We start from the raw sequence: 15552 nt of genomic DNA, 5'->3' as shown, positions 1-15552 counted from the left end.
ACACTTAAGAACCAGAATATATGTTCTAGACATATGCAGTTTGTAAAATAAAATTTAATGTTTTCTTTAACCTTTATTCAGACATTAAGGTAAATTATCTAGTAAATAAGTAAAAAGTATCAAACTATGTAATTCTATGAATTCTATATATTGACAGAGTGTATTCCATGAATATAACTGGGCATATTCCATGAATATAATTAGGCATACCATGTATATGACGTATTCTATGAATATAATTAGGTATACCAACAACCACATAAATGAAACTAGTAAAAATATATTTGGTATAAGCATGACATTTCTTTATATCAATGTATTATTAATATGTAATCAATTGTTAAGAGCACAAGTTCTAGAGTCAGACTGCTTGGCTCAAAACCTATTTTATCCATTTACTAACTATGTGATCTTGGGTAAGTCATTTAACCTGAGCCTCAGTTTCTTAATCTATCAAAATTGGGTATTAGGGTACCTATTTCATAAAGTAGTTGTAGGACCAAAAGACACACATAAAGTTACTAGGAAAATACCTAGCACACATCTGATGCTTAAATTTCAAGTATTAACATATGAAATTAATCCTATGCTTCATAATAGATAGCACAGGTGAATTTATAACTGAACCTCTGAACCAAGGCTCTGTTATGCAGTTCCCATTGAAGCCAACACAAGTATCATTCCCTTCATTCCTTTAAGTCTAGTCATTGACATATGGAAAGATCAATGAAGTTACTGCATAATAAATAGTAGCCTCTACCAACGACGGGTATTTTCTATTTTAACACTGTAAAATGAAAGGGTTTTGTTAATGCTTAATGTAACAAAATGGTTGTTGATTAAACGGAACGTTTTACTAGGATAAGTTACTATACCAGATATGGTTAGGGATAAGGGAACAAATGAGTTGAATTAAGGTATCCATAAAAACTCATATTTATTTACTATTTATTACATGTAATAGGAAATATGTAGATGTGCATGACTGGTTCTGATCTTAAGAAAGTAACAATCTTGACAGGAAAACTAACACATGAATAATCAAATTAATAACTTATGAAGTTAAATTGGTAGCTAATCATTAATTCACAATAAAACTATTAGGTATATTATTTGTTGTCAAACAATAGGGGACAAGAAAGAAGTAAAAAAAGAAGAGATCTCTACAGGATGGATTTCTCAACCCCAGTACTATCGACATTTTAGACTGGATAATTCTTTGTTGTAGGGGCCTGTCTTGTGTATTTTAGAATGCAGTGTCTCTGACCTGTACCTAGTAAGTGCCAGTAGCATTCTTCCACTTCCTAGTTGTGACAATCAAAGTGTCTACATACAAATGTCTTCTGGGGCACAAAATAGCCCTCATGTGAGAATCAGTGCTATAATGAAGCTCTACCATGGCACTCTATCAACATTACACAGGTTCATAAAGTCTACATAAATAAGACTTGACAGCAGCCAGATCCAAATCTTAATTCAATGCCCTAAAATTTCTGCTAGAGAAAGAGAAGATAAGCCTGGTGAAGAGAGTCCATTAGATAGCTTCTCATTCCTGTCTCATGGAAGACTGACACAAACTTATTTTTCATCTATCCCCTATTTCCAGTTGAACACGGGGCCTCCTACCCCTCTCTTCCTTACAGCCCAGCTGAAGGATTCCATTAAGACTATAAAGATGCATACAGCAGAAACTAACACAACACTGCAAATCAACCATACTCCAATAAAAAACAATAAAAAATAAGATATTATAAAGATGCATGGCTCTAGTTTAGACTTTTCTCCTTTCACGTCAGCAACAAATTGCTTCTCTAGCCTGTCACCTGGTCCCTTCTGCTCTGTGTCATCCTGTGGAACAAGGAACACAGGGAGCTGACACCATGCTGATCTTGCTCTTGCTGTTGGCCTAAGTAATTCAACACCATTTGTGCCCACTGTCTCCGTACTACCCTAATATTCCAAAGTATGATAAGCCAGTCTCATGGCTACCACTATGCTGCTACTTCGGGGCTGCCTGCTTGCCAATAATATAAACAAAAGTATGTTTGAAAAATAGTTTTAAGATACAATGAAAGAGGATAGAAAGTACTGAGGAAGTTTAGCAGAATGAATTGGAAATAATTGGGCAAATTATGAAGTTTATGAAGATTATAAATCAGATAATACTAAGTGAAATATCTCAAAACTGGAATTTTGTTCAGGCTAACTTTTCACTAAGGGAGAAAAGGTCTGATATTCATACAGTGGTATTATATAACAGTAACACTGGGATTCCACTGACCCAATTGGAAAATAGCTCTTCCCTGAGCCATTCAAGTTTCTGCCAACTGCCCTGCCCCCTCAACCTTTCCAGGATCCAGCACCTAAAGGAGTAATCCTTAGCACATACAGGACCCTGTTTCAGTGATAATATCTATTCTAATCAGTTGGTGCCCATATTATCCTGGTTCTTCATATATTTGGCACTACCACCAAGAACAAAACAGTATGTGCCCAAAGAATATAAATTACACACGCACATTTTTTTCTAGAACCAAAAAAATTTTAAAAAGGAAAATTATAGTTTGGGTTGGAAATAAAAGCAGAGTAAAAGTATTTTATGTCAAATATAGAAGGAAATGCTGCCATTTGTGACAATATGGATGAACCTGGATGATGTTACACCAAGTGAAGTAAGTCAGAGAAAGATGATTAATGTGTTATTTCGCTTACATGCAGAGGCTAAAAACTCAAATTCTTAGAACCAGAAAGTAAAATGGTGGCTGCCAGGGGCTGAAGGGGGTTAGGAAGACGGGCTAATGTTGGTCAAAAAGTACAAACTTTCAGTTATAAGTTGAAAAAGTTCTAAAGATCTAATGTACAGCATGGTGCTTACTGTTCATAATACCACTATTATCATATACCTGAAATTGCTAAAAGAGTAGATCTGAAGTGTTCTCAAGGAAAAATAATAACCACAGAGGTACAATATATTCTATGAAGATACCCTATGAAGATATTATACAATGATTTACTCATCTACTTCATTTCAAGAGAGCTAAACCTCAATAGACAACAGAAGTATTCTTGTAATCATTTTAATCTTCCTCCCACCTACCAAAAAAAAAGGATTTTCTCAACTATAAAGTAGTAATTCATTCTTTGGAACATATCCGTGTTCATATGCAATACCAGCAATGGTGTTCTTGAATAATGAAATATTTCACTATGCCTTAAATATATTATGGAAGACACCAAATCAAACTGAGAAAAGAATTTATAAACCAGATATTTCAAAGCCAGTAGTGTTCAACAGAACTTTCAAACCATAGCTACATGTGGCTACTAAGCACTTGAAATGTTGTATGACTAAAAAAATTGGTTTTTTAATTAAATTGAATTTTAATAGGCACAGGTGCCTAGAACCATTTCAAACTACTAAAAATTTCAAGTAGGAGTGAGCTAATTATATCTTCTAATTTGATCTGGTCCCATCACTTCATGGGAAATAGACGGGGAAACAGTGGAAACAGTGTCAGACTTTATTTTTTTGGGCTCCCAAATCACTGCAGATGGTGACTGCAGCCATGAAATTAAAAGACGCTTACTCCTTGGAAGGAAAGTTATGACCAACCTAGATAGCGTATTCAAAAGCAGAGACATTACTTTGCCAACAAAGGTCCGTCTAGTCAAGGCTATGGTTTTTCCTGTGGTCATGTATGGATGTGAGAGTTGGACTGTGAAGAAGGCTGAGCGCCAAAGAATTGATGCTTTTGAACTGTGGTGTTGGAGAAGACTCTTGAGAGTCCCTTGGACTGCAAGGAGATCCAACCAGTCCATTCTGAAGGAGATCAGCCCTGGGATTTCTTTGGAAGGAATGATGCTAAAGCTGAAACTCCAGTACTTTGGCTACCTCATGCGAAGAGTTGACTCATTGGAAAAGACTCTGATGCTGCGAGGGATTGGGGGCAGGAGGAGAAGGGGACGACAGAGGATGAGATGGCTGGATGGCATCACTGACTCGATGGACGTGAGTCTGGGTGAACTCCGGGAGTTGGTGATGGACAGGGAGGCCTGGCGTGCTGCGATTCATGGGGTCACAAAGAGTCGGACACAACTGAGCGACTGAACTGAACTGAATTTGATTTAGAAGCTCTATGTACAGTATAATACCTGAATCATTATCTTATAAGCATTACTAATTATATACCTACTCTTACTTTTTTAAATTCTTTTAATGCTTTTAACATTTTACTTACTTGGGTTTAGACAACAGTTCTCTGAAGTTGCCTTTAGACCCTTCTTTAAGGCGATTTTTCAGTTCTTCAAGTTTGTGTACCTGCTTTACTATTTGTGCAATGCTTAAACTGACTGTTTTATCAGGTGTTGGAAACTCTGCTTCTGAAAAAGTTTGATCTTTGCTTATCTAAAAATAATAAAATTATTCAATTACTTGGGAAATACTCATTATGCTCCCATACCTCAAAGAAACTTCATTTCACTTATATCTAAATAAATTTTATATTGTCAATCTATAACTATAATGAAATACTAATTTTACAAATATACTTATATGAGCAACTCCCTAGCAACAGAATTACAGTAAGTGTTGGTTTTTATATGTCAAAACTCAAATCCAATCTTCTGTTTATTTTTTTTAATATATAAGGATTTTAAGTAAGTTAAATAACAATTTTAGCAGAATCAGTTAAAGGTAACTCAAAATATTTAAAAAAGAATGCTAATCCTTGGGATGAGAGGATAAGTTAGGAAAAAAGTAGTTAAGCCATAGTCTTTGCGGCATAGCAAAGAGAAATTCTAACACTGCGAATTTAAAACAGATACTTCACCTTACGAACATTAACCTGGAATGGGATTAAAGATATAACAGCATGAAGTACTGGGTGATGTCCTAGAAGTCTGAGACTGTGGGATGAAGAACAAATGGAAGGGAAGCAGGAGATAAAGAAATACCTTATGGACAAAGGCAAGATCCCAAATAAGAGGATACCAGTTATAAACTGAACCTTTAGTGAGATAGCAATCAGCTACAATTATCCATATACTGCATGTCATCAAAAATACACTCTCTATTGTCCCTGTTTATAGCAGTGGAACATTTCTATCTTGACAGGCAGCATGGTATTAACCTTTGTCAGCAGAGGGTCCTGAAAATTTAGAGGAGGAAGAAGCTTTTCTTCCAAGTTCTGTCATCTCTCTGCTTAATCCTAGGGCAGCACACTGTGTAACTAGTACTATTCACCTACAGCAAGTTTTAACAGCACCCACCCCCATGGATGGCTTTCTGGCAGGTCCCTGGTATGGCACATTCCCCACAGGCATCTTCTCTCAGAACTTTAATTGGACTAAACAATAAACACAGCCAAGGCAGAACTAGTATAATTCTCTAACTCCCTAAAGCTACCCAGGAAATCATTCTGCTGTATTAATAACATATATAAAATCTTTTTCAAAGTGGAATTTAAAGCCCATAAGGATAGGGACCAGCATTCCTCAAACTGGTGGCAAAAATGTGAAAATGAAAGTATTAAAAAATCATTAAAGTAACATTAAATTTAAAGAAAAACAAATATAAAATTTTATGAATAAGCATATATCATACTATGAATTTTTACACAGGAGAAATCTTTAAGTTGATAAGGCCTCGTGTCACTTATTTACTATTTTAGTAAATTATGGAAAAAATAAGTTAAAATTCCATTTCAATTTTAGAAGAATGAGTCAAATTCAAAGTAAGCCAGATAATACAGGAATATTGTGTATAAATCACTAAAAAACATTTTATTCTACCTATTTATTCCTCCTCTTTCTAAGTCAAAAGATTATAACCAATGGTTATTAAAATTCTTAAATTTATACTTAAAATTGGTTTTCAAATGAGACAAAATATTTAATTAATAAGAAATGCTATGCTTACCTCTTCCATCTGATTGACCTGTCGCTGAAACCACTTTTTAAAAAAGAAAACAAAAATAAATATTGACAACTTAATTTCTGCAGTGAAATAAATGAGTCTGTATGTCTATGTGTATGTGTGTATCTATGTATCAAATATTAGCCCTACATCAAATATCATTTTATCCTAGTGTTCAGAATGGAGCTGATGCCACATAAAACTGAAACATAAATTTTTAAATATATATAGTAGCAAGTTTGGGAGCTTTTGTTTTTCATTTCTTCAAAACTTAGAAAACTCTTTTTCATTTATATGCATTTCTGTATTAAATTATAGTAAGCAATATATTGAACATACCTTAAAAAGAGATTCCAAAATCTGGAAAATAAAGTTTTAATTAAAACACTTAAAAATAAAATTCTTACAACATAAAATATCTAATTCAAGTCTCTTGAAATTTTTAATCACCAAAATATACTAGTTACTAAAATACACCTATAAATCTATAATCCAAATCACAACAATTTTATATTTACAGATGGTTTTTAGTATATCTTGCCAAGACAATTTAGTTCTAGGAAAAAAAGAATTTTCCATCCTTAATAGATCTATATTAAAAAAACTCAACTCACATTTATGATTTCATGTATTTTCTTAATATAGGTAAGAAAAGAAAATTTAAATTCCTCTCAGAAAAGCACTATTTTTTCCACGGAGCAGATAGTACAATAATGAAAAGCATTATCATTATTATTTTTTAAATATAACTTTGCTATACTAAAAGATCTAAGAATCAAGATATAAAATATTACACTACTACTTGTTTTTTTTAATGGAAAATGCAAAGAACTAGTTTTGGAGATTGAGAGAAAATGAATACACAAAACCCATCACACAGTCTAAAATACCAATATTTACCACTTTCAAAATGTAATGCTAAACTGATAACCTTTGCCACAAAAACAACCAAACTCAATCACAACCAAGTAAAACTTATTAAAGAAAAATTTTATTACAAACATTCAGGCAGGAAGAAAAGTTGCTTAACTGAAAGAAATCAGAATAAGCATAGGGAATTTCCTGGCAGTCCGTACTCACTTTAAAAACAATAAAATGTAAATACTACATATGAAAATACTAATGACCCATTCAATGCTATAAATAAAGGAAAATTCACAGAAATAAATGCCTATGATGATAAATAATGCTTTCCAATGCCTTTTATAACAACTTAAGGCACCATACCTAGACTAATATTGCTGACTGGATAGTCATATTTAACATCAAACAGCAAATATAACTAAGTATTTTTTTACTAAAATGCTACTAATAACTAACAATAATTTAATTAGTAATTATCAGTTTATATTGTTTTATCATTGTAAACTTATGATTAAAATATTAAGTAACATACTTGGCAGTTCACATAGAATACATACATTATGTTCTTCCTTAGCTGCTGCTTCTAACTGAGTTGCAAATTGTGAACAACATATTAAGAATGAAGTCAGATCATCCCCAACCTTATGAAAAAAGCAGCAAAACACAGTCACTTTTATTTCAGAATTCATATGCATATCCATCCATATTTCAGTATACTTAACTATTTTTTAAAATAGCTTTGTATGTGTAAAGTATGTCCCTTGAAATGCATCAAGATAGGAAACCATGTTCACTACACTAGCAAATTCTCCTGGAAAGAAAGTACATTCTGAGAAGTGGTTCAATAATGACATATACCCAACTATGTCTTTCCTTACATTCTCCTTTACACAGATGCAGAATATCAGGCATTCCAGCCTTCAGACTCCTGAAATTTGCAGGTAGCCAAAAACAAAATATAGGACTTCCCTGGTGGCTCAGACGGTAAAGCGTCTGTCTACAATGCGGGATACCTGGGTTCTATCCCTGGGTCGGGAAGATTCCCTGGAGAAGGAAATGGCAACCCACTCCAGTACTCTTGCCTAGAAAATCCCATGGATGGAGGAGCCTGGTGTCCATGGGGTCGCAAAGAGTCGGACACGACTGAGCGACAAAAAAAAATTTTAAATATACAAACTATACAAAAATATAAAATATATAAAAACAAAATATACACTTAAATATGCATTATAGTAATGCTTTGTGTTAGAAATGAATGTTGACTATGACTTCTGATTTTATAAGCATACTTACCAAGAGGTATAGTCTTTCATCCTCATTTAATGAGCAATAGAAATTTTTGAAGAAAAAGTTACATATTAAAATGTCACAATGACTAAATCACTTTTAGTAGAGCTGCTGCTGCTAAGTCACTTCAGTCATGTCTAACTCTGTGCAACCCCATAGACAGCAGCCCACCAGGCTCCACCATCCCTGGGATTCTCCAGGCAAGAACACTGGAGTGGGTTGCCATTTCCTTCTCCAATGCATGAAAGTGAAAAGTGAAAGGGAAGTCGCTCAGTTGTGTCCGACTCTTGGCAACCCCGTGGACTGCAGCCCACCGGGCTCCTCTGTCCATGGGAGTTTCCAGGCAAGAGTACTGGAGTGGGGTGCCATCGCCTTCTCCAAATGTACAGTAGTACCTGGAGCTTATTAAGAGTACTGGAGTGGGGCGCCATTGCCTTCTCCGTTCAGTAGAACAATGATGTGTAAATCAGACAATTGACCAAAGATTTTTTAAAAATCTCAGATGCTTATACACAGTTATAACATTCTCAACAGAATGTTCTCCAGGAGGAATATGTTCCCTCAACATTACATTTTAAACACACTCAAGTTCATACTTTTTTTTATCATGGTAAAAACTGATAGTCATATAGGAGACAGAGGGGGAAACTAGTCATTCAGGAGAGTGGTAAAATGAATTAACCAGAATTATTCACCAATAGAAAATGAGACCATCTGAATACTTGGGGATTTCCTCCCACCTATATTCAGGTCACAAATAGAAGATGAAGATCAATTTGATCAAGATAAACATTCTTTTTCAAGTATACATGGAAATTATCCAGGACACATGCTGGGCCACAAAGTAAGCCTCACTAAATATAAGAAAATTGAAATCATATCAAGCAAACTGTCTGACGCTGTGATGCCAGAAATCAATTACAAGGGAAAAAAACCTGCAAAAAACACAAGTACATGGAGGCCAAACATTATGCTACTAAACAACCAATGGTTCACTGAAGAAATCAAAGATGAAATAAAAAAATACCCAGAGACAAATGAAAATGAGAACATTATGACCCAAAAACTATGGAATGCAGCTAAAGCAGTTCTATAGAGGGAAGTTTATAGCAATACAAGCTTATGTCTGGCAAGGAGAAAAATCTTAAACAACCTAACTTATACCTAAAACAATTACAAAGAACAAATAAAACCCCAGGTTAGTAGAATAAAAGAAATCGTAAAGAATCAGAGCTGAAATAAATTATAGACTAAAAGAAAAAAAATAGAAACGACCAATGAAACTAAAAGCTAGTTCTTTGAAAAATTAAAATTGATAAACTTTTAGCAAGAGTCATCAAGAAAAGAAGGGAGAGAACACCAATCAATAAAATTAGAAGTGAAAAAGCAAAAGTTACAACCAAACCATAGAAATACAAAAGATTATTAGACTACCATGAGCAACTATAGGCCAATAAAATGGACAACTTCAAAGAAAACAAAAACAAATAGAAAATATGAACAATTATCAGAAATGAAATTGAAAGCGCAATTTTAAAACTCCCAATAAGCAGAAGTCCAGGATCAGATGACTTCACAGGGGAATTCTACCAAATATTTAGAGAAGAATTAACACCTATCCTTCTGAAAATATTCTAAAAAACTGTAGAGGAAACAACACTTCCAAACTCATGCTATTAGGCCATCATCAGTTCAGTTCAGTTCAGTCGCTCAGTTGTGTCCAACTCTTTGCGACCCCATGAATCGCAGCATGCCAGGCCTCCCTGCCCATCACCAATTCCCGGAGTTCACTCAAACTCATGTCCATTGAGTCGGTGATGCCATCCAGCCATCTCATTCTCTGTCGTCCCCTTCTCCTCCTGCCCCCAATCCCTCCCAGCATCAGAGGCTTTTCCAATGAGTCAACTCTTCGCATCAGGTGGCCAAAGTACTGGAGTTTCAGCTTTAGCATCAGTCCTTCCAATGAACATCCAGGACTGATCTCCTTTAGAATGGACTGGTTGGATCTCCTTGCAGTCCAAGGGACTCTCAAGAGTCTTCTCCAACACCATAGTTCAAAAGCATCAATTCTTCGGCACTCAGCTTTCTTCACAGTCCAACTCACACATCCATACATGACCACTGGAAAAACCATAGCCTTGACTAGGCGGACCTTTGTTGGCAAAGTAATGTCTCTGCTTTTCAATGTGCTATCTAGGTTGGTCATAACTTTCCTTCCAAGGAGTAAATGTCTTTTAATTTCATGGCTGCAATCACCATTTGCAGTGATTTGGGAGCCCAAAAAAATAAAGTCTGACACTGTTTCCACTGTTTCCCCATCTATTTCCCAGGAAGTGATGGGACCAGATGCCATGATCTTTGTTTTCTGAATGTTGAGCTTTAAGCCAACTTTTTCACTCTCCACTTTCACTTTCATCAAGAGGCTTCTGAGTTCCTCTTCACTTTCTGCCATAAGGGTGGTGTCATTTGCATATCTGAGGTTATTGATATTTCTCCTGGCAATCTTGATTCCAGCTTGTGCTTCTTCCAGCCCAGTATTTCTCACGATGTACTCTGCATAGAAGTTAAATAAGCAGGATGACAATATACAGTCTTGACGTACTCCTTTTCCTATTTGGAACCAGTCTGTTGTTCCATGTCCAGTTCTAACTGTTGCTTCCTGACCTGCATACAAATTTCTCAAGAGGCAGGTCAAGTGGTCTGGTATTCCCATCTCTTTCAGAATTTTCCACAGTTTATTGTGATCCACACAGTCAAAGGCTTTGGCATAGTCAATAAAGCAGAAATAGATGTTTTTCTGGAACTCTCTTGCTTTTTCCATGATCCAGCAGATGTTGGCAATTTGATCTCTGGTTCCTCTGCCTTTCCTAAAACCAGCTTGAACATCTGGAAGTTCACGGTTCACGTATTGCTGAACGTCCAAGGAGTGGTGGCTGCGCGGGAGCAGGAGGCCTGAGAGGAGCTACTCCACCTTCAAGGTCCGGAGGAGCAGCCGTCACGAGATATCCCTCGTCCAAGGTAAGAGGCAGCAGCTGCGCTTTGATGGAGCAGCCGTGAAGAGATACCCCACGTTCAAGGTAAAAGAAACCCAACTAAGATGGTAGGTGTTGCGAGAGGGCATCAGAGGGCAGACACACTAGTCAATCTAATCACATGGACCACAGCCTTGTCTAACTCAATGAAACTAAGCCATACTGTGTGGGGCCACCCAAGATGGGAGAGTCATGGTGGAGAGATCTGACAGGATGTGGTCCACTGGAGAAGGGAATGGCAAACCACTTCAGTATTCTTGCCTTGAGAACCCCATGAACAGTATGAAAAGGCAAAATGATAGGATACTGAAAGAGGAACTCCCCAGGTCAGTAGGTGCCCAATATGCTACTGGAGATCAGTGGAGAAATAACTCCAAAAAGAATGAAGGGATGGAGCCAAAGCAAAAACAATACCCAGTTGTGGATGTGACTGGTGATAGAAGCAAGGTCTGATGCTGTAAAGAGCAATATTGCATAGGAACCTGGAATGTTAGGTCCATGAATCAAGGCAAATTGGAAGTGGTCAAACAGGAGATGGCAAGAGTGAACGTCAACATTCTAGGAATGAGCAAACTAAAATGGACTAGAATGGGTGAATTTAACTCAGATGACCCTTATATCTACTACTGTGGGCTGGAATCCCTTAGAAGAAATGGAATAGCCATCATGGTCAACAAGAGAGTCTGAAATGCAGTACTTGGATGCAATCTCAAAAACGACAGAATGATCTCTGTTCATTTCCAAGGCCATTGTCACTCTGATACAAAAATCAGACACACCATGAAAAAGAAAATTATAGGACACTATCACTGATAAACATAGATGAAAAAATCCTCAAAATACTAGCAAACCCTACCCCAACAGTACGTTACAAGGACCATAAAATAAGATCAAGTGGGATTTATCTGAGGGATGCAAGGGTTTTTCAATATCTGCAATCAATATGATACACCTTAAGAATAAAAACCATATGATAATCTCAACAGATGCAGAAAACATTTCTGATAAAATTCAACATCTAGTTATGATTAAAAAAAAAAAAAACTCTTTAGAAAGTGGGAATCGGGACTTCCCTGGTGGTTAAGAATCTGCCATGCAATGAATGGATGTGGGTTCGATTCCTGGTGGGGGAACTAAGAGCCTGCATGCTATATAGCACGGCCAAAAAGAGACAGAAAAAGGAGGAAATAAAAACATTCAGATTGGACAGTAAGAAGTAAAACTGTCCTTATTTTAAGATGACATAATTGCTTAGGTACAAAACCCCGAAGTATCTATAGAAAGATCCTAGAATGAAAAACAGTACATTGAGCAAGTTGGTAAGATATAAGATCAACACATGAAAATCACTCATATTTTTATATACTAATAACAAGGGGAAAAAATAAAAAACACAATGCCATTAAAAGTCATTCCAAGTAGCATGATATTAATGTATAAATCTAAAGAAAAATATACCAGATCTGTATGATGAAAATTACAGAATGCTGAAAAAATAAATCAAACAAGAAAAAGAAATCAAATAAACCAAGAAACATACTGTGTTTGAAAGACCCAACACAATCATTGGGTTTGAAATATCCAACATAGTTATTTTATTACATGAAGCCAAACCCAAATCCCTAACTAACAAAATTAATTATAAAATATAATCACTTTAATAGTTACATCATTTCAATATATACAATGAAGATATTTGTTAAAATTCAATAATCACTTCAATGTTTGGGATTATTTAGCAAACCAAAAAATAGAAAAATAATTTCTTAACCCAATAAAGACTGCACATTTGCAAATCAACTCCAACCAAAGCTTAAATATTAAGCAGGAGATTCATTAGCATCAAAAGTAAGCTCAAGATACAGATATGCCTTACTTAAACTTTAAGATAAGTATTTGGCAGAGGATGGAAAAAATCAGTACAGTACTTTCAGGTTTCCTAAGATGATCATTTTCATGGATGGTGAATTCAGAAAACATATATAGATTCTAAAAGAAAATCTTAGCCCTTTACAGCATTAATGTCTCTACATTAGCATTACATACACTTACAGAAAAGTTTAATTCTTCATGTTCAGGCTTCACAACTGCTTTTTCTCCATTTTGAGTGCCATATCCATAGGTTTCTTCCAAACTGGAAACCACCTATGAGAAAAATCAAAGTGAATTATGTACTTACAGTGTAAAAATTGTATTTATTAATATATTAAACATAAAAATGTACTTAATCAACCATGTCAGAATCATTTTAGCAGTAAGACTTATTTCTGCCAGTGCCATACACTTAAATTTTCCATCTCATGCCCCACCTCACATCATCCTGAAGAAGCAGTATAAGCAATAGTCCTTGATGCCTCTCAATGAAGGCAGGCCCTATGACTCTTCCATTTCCCATTGAAGGAAGAGTCTATGAACAGCTGAAGCCTCAACTCTACTTACCACCTCAAAATCTGACTTGACTTTCTTTTCTTCCTTAAGAGATGAGGAAAAATAAGAGAGATGGAGACCACAAAGCAATATGTTTTTAAAGGAAATTCTCTGAGCTAACCCTTTGAACTTTGAGCAAACTTGTACTTTGGAAGTTTGATAAACTATACTTTTTGTATATTTGTGCTATCCCTCACTGTTCTCACTTGGTATTGGGTGCATGTACAACTCAATTCTGGATCAATGTGCAAAAAAGAAACTCAGAGAAAAGGAGATTTCCCCCCCTCCATCACTGAGAACTAGAGTTTCTAAAGTGCAGAGAAGAGCTAACAGAGCAAGCATGAAACTTAGAAAGGCCTATTCTTAGAAAGATCTGCTTATGTCTCAGAACCTGTATTTCAGGAGGATCCCCACTGTTTGCTGACTGATGATAATGGCTCACTGTCCCTAAATTCACTGTACAAACTGTATGATTTATGCTGAACACCTGCTTTCCTTCGGGGAGTATGGAATTTTGATACATGCAGTCACGAAATCAAAAGATGCTTGTTCTTTGTCTATGACAAACCTAGACAGTGTATTAAAAAGCAGAGACATCACTTTGCCCACAAAGGTTTGTATAGTCAAAACTATGCCTTTTCCAGTAGTCAGGTGCAGATGTAAGAGTTAGACCATAAAGAAGGCTGAGCACTGAAGAATTGATGCCTTCAAATTATGGTGCTGGAGAAGATTCTTGAGAGTCCCTTGAACAACAAGGAGTTCAAACCAGTCAATCCTAAAGGAAATCAACCCTGAATAATCATTGAAAGGACTGATGCTGAAGCACCAATACTTAGGCCACCTGATAGGAAGCGCCAACTCACTGGAAAAGATTCTTCATGTTGGGAAAGATTGAGGGAAGGAGGAGAAGGGGGCAACAGAGGATGAGATGGTTGGATGGCATACTGATTCAATGGACATGAGTTTGAGCAAACTTTGGGAGACAGTGAAGGACAAAGAAGCCTGGTGTGCTGCAGTCCACGGATTCACAAAGAATCTGATACAACTGAGCTAGTGAACAACAAAAAGGCAGAGAGTACCAAGATGACCAACCTCCAATGAAACACTGGGCATTGAGTCTCTAATAAATTCTTCTGGTATACATTTCACATGTGTTGCCACAATTTGCTGTTGGGGGAATTGAGCATGTCCTGTCTGACTCCAAAGGTAAAGAAATCTAGGAAGCTTGGACCTGGTTTCCTCCAGACTTCATCCCATGTGCCTTTTCCTTTTGCTGATTTTGCTTTTCTTTCACTATATCTTAGCTATCAATATGACCATATGCTGAGTCCAGTGTGTCTTCTCAGGAAATCAATAAACCTGGAAATGGTTATGGGGATCAAGCATCAACAAGTATCTTACCATCTTCAGATGTTTGGTAATTTTCCTGATCAATTCATCTTCTGCTATTAACTCCTTTGTCTTACTTGATGGAATGGGCAAAGCATACCTTACAATGGATTCTCCTGTTGGTGGAGATTTTAAGACCATCGGTTCAAGTTTATCACGTACTACTTTTGCACTATGTTTTTCCTTTGGTTTAGGTGACAATGGTGAATTAAATAGTCCTTTTTTAAATGTTAATTCTGGAACGTTTACCAATTTACTACTAGAGGTCAACAGATGCTTTACTGGCTTCATTTTGTTATTTACTTAGCTTCTGAATTATAGATGAAAAATCTGTATTCCTCCCTGTGAATAAAACATTAAGATTTCAGATTAAAGATAATGGAAGATTAAAAATAATGAAATAATGCCACTTGCAACATGAATGGACATGGTGATTATCATACTAACTGAAGTAAGTCAGACAGAGACAAAAACCACATGATATCACTTATCTGCAGAATCTTTAAAAAAAAAAAAAAAGATACAAATGAACTTATTTACAAGACAGAAACAAAACCACAGAATTAGAAAACAAACTTCTGGTTACTAAAAGGTAAAGGTTGGGGGAACAGATAAATCTGGAGCTTAGGATTGGCATGT

At 35.9% G+C, this 15552-nt stretch overlaps 1 protein-coding gene across 1 annotated transcript in view; it reads right to left on the bottom strand.

Moving 5' to 3' along the window:
- LOC113903611 (coiled-coil domain-containing protein 7-like) overlaps positions 1-15341 on the bottom strand; it is a 46399-nt gene extending 31058 nt beyond the window's left edge. Inside the window, exons 1-6 of the mRNA XM_027560006.1 lie at positions 14926-15341; positions 13150-13242; positions 7336-7419; positions 6254-6274; positions 5918-5950; positions 4239-4405 (exon numbers count right to left, since the gene is read on the bottom strand). Of these exons, the coding sequence (XP_027415807.1) occupies positions 4239-4405; positions 5918-5950; positions 6254-6274; positions 7336-7419; positions 13150-13242; positions 14926-15204 (677 nt within the window). The 5' untranslated portion in view covers positions 15205-15341. The remainder of the gene's footprint in view (positions 1-4238; positions 4406-5917; positions 5951-6253; positions 6275-7335; positions 7420-13149; positions 13243-14925) is intronic.
- Between the last annotated feature and the right edge of the window lie 211 nt (positions 15342-15552).

Source organism: Bos indicus x Bos taurus, chromosome 13, assembly GCF_003369695.1.
Source record: "Bos indicus x Bos taurus breed Angus x Brahman F1 hybrid chromosome 13, Bos_hybrid_MaternalHap_v2.0, whole genome shotgun sequence".
Lineage (NCBI taxonomy): Eukaryota > Metazoa > Chordata > Mammalia > Artiodactyla > Bovidae > Bos > Bos indicus x Bos taurus.
This window is presented reverse-complemented; position numbering and strand designations above follow the sequence as displayed.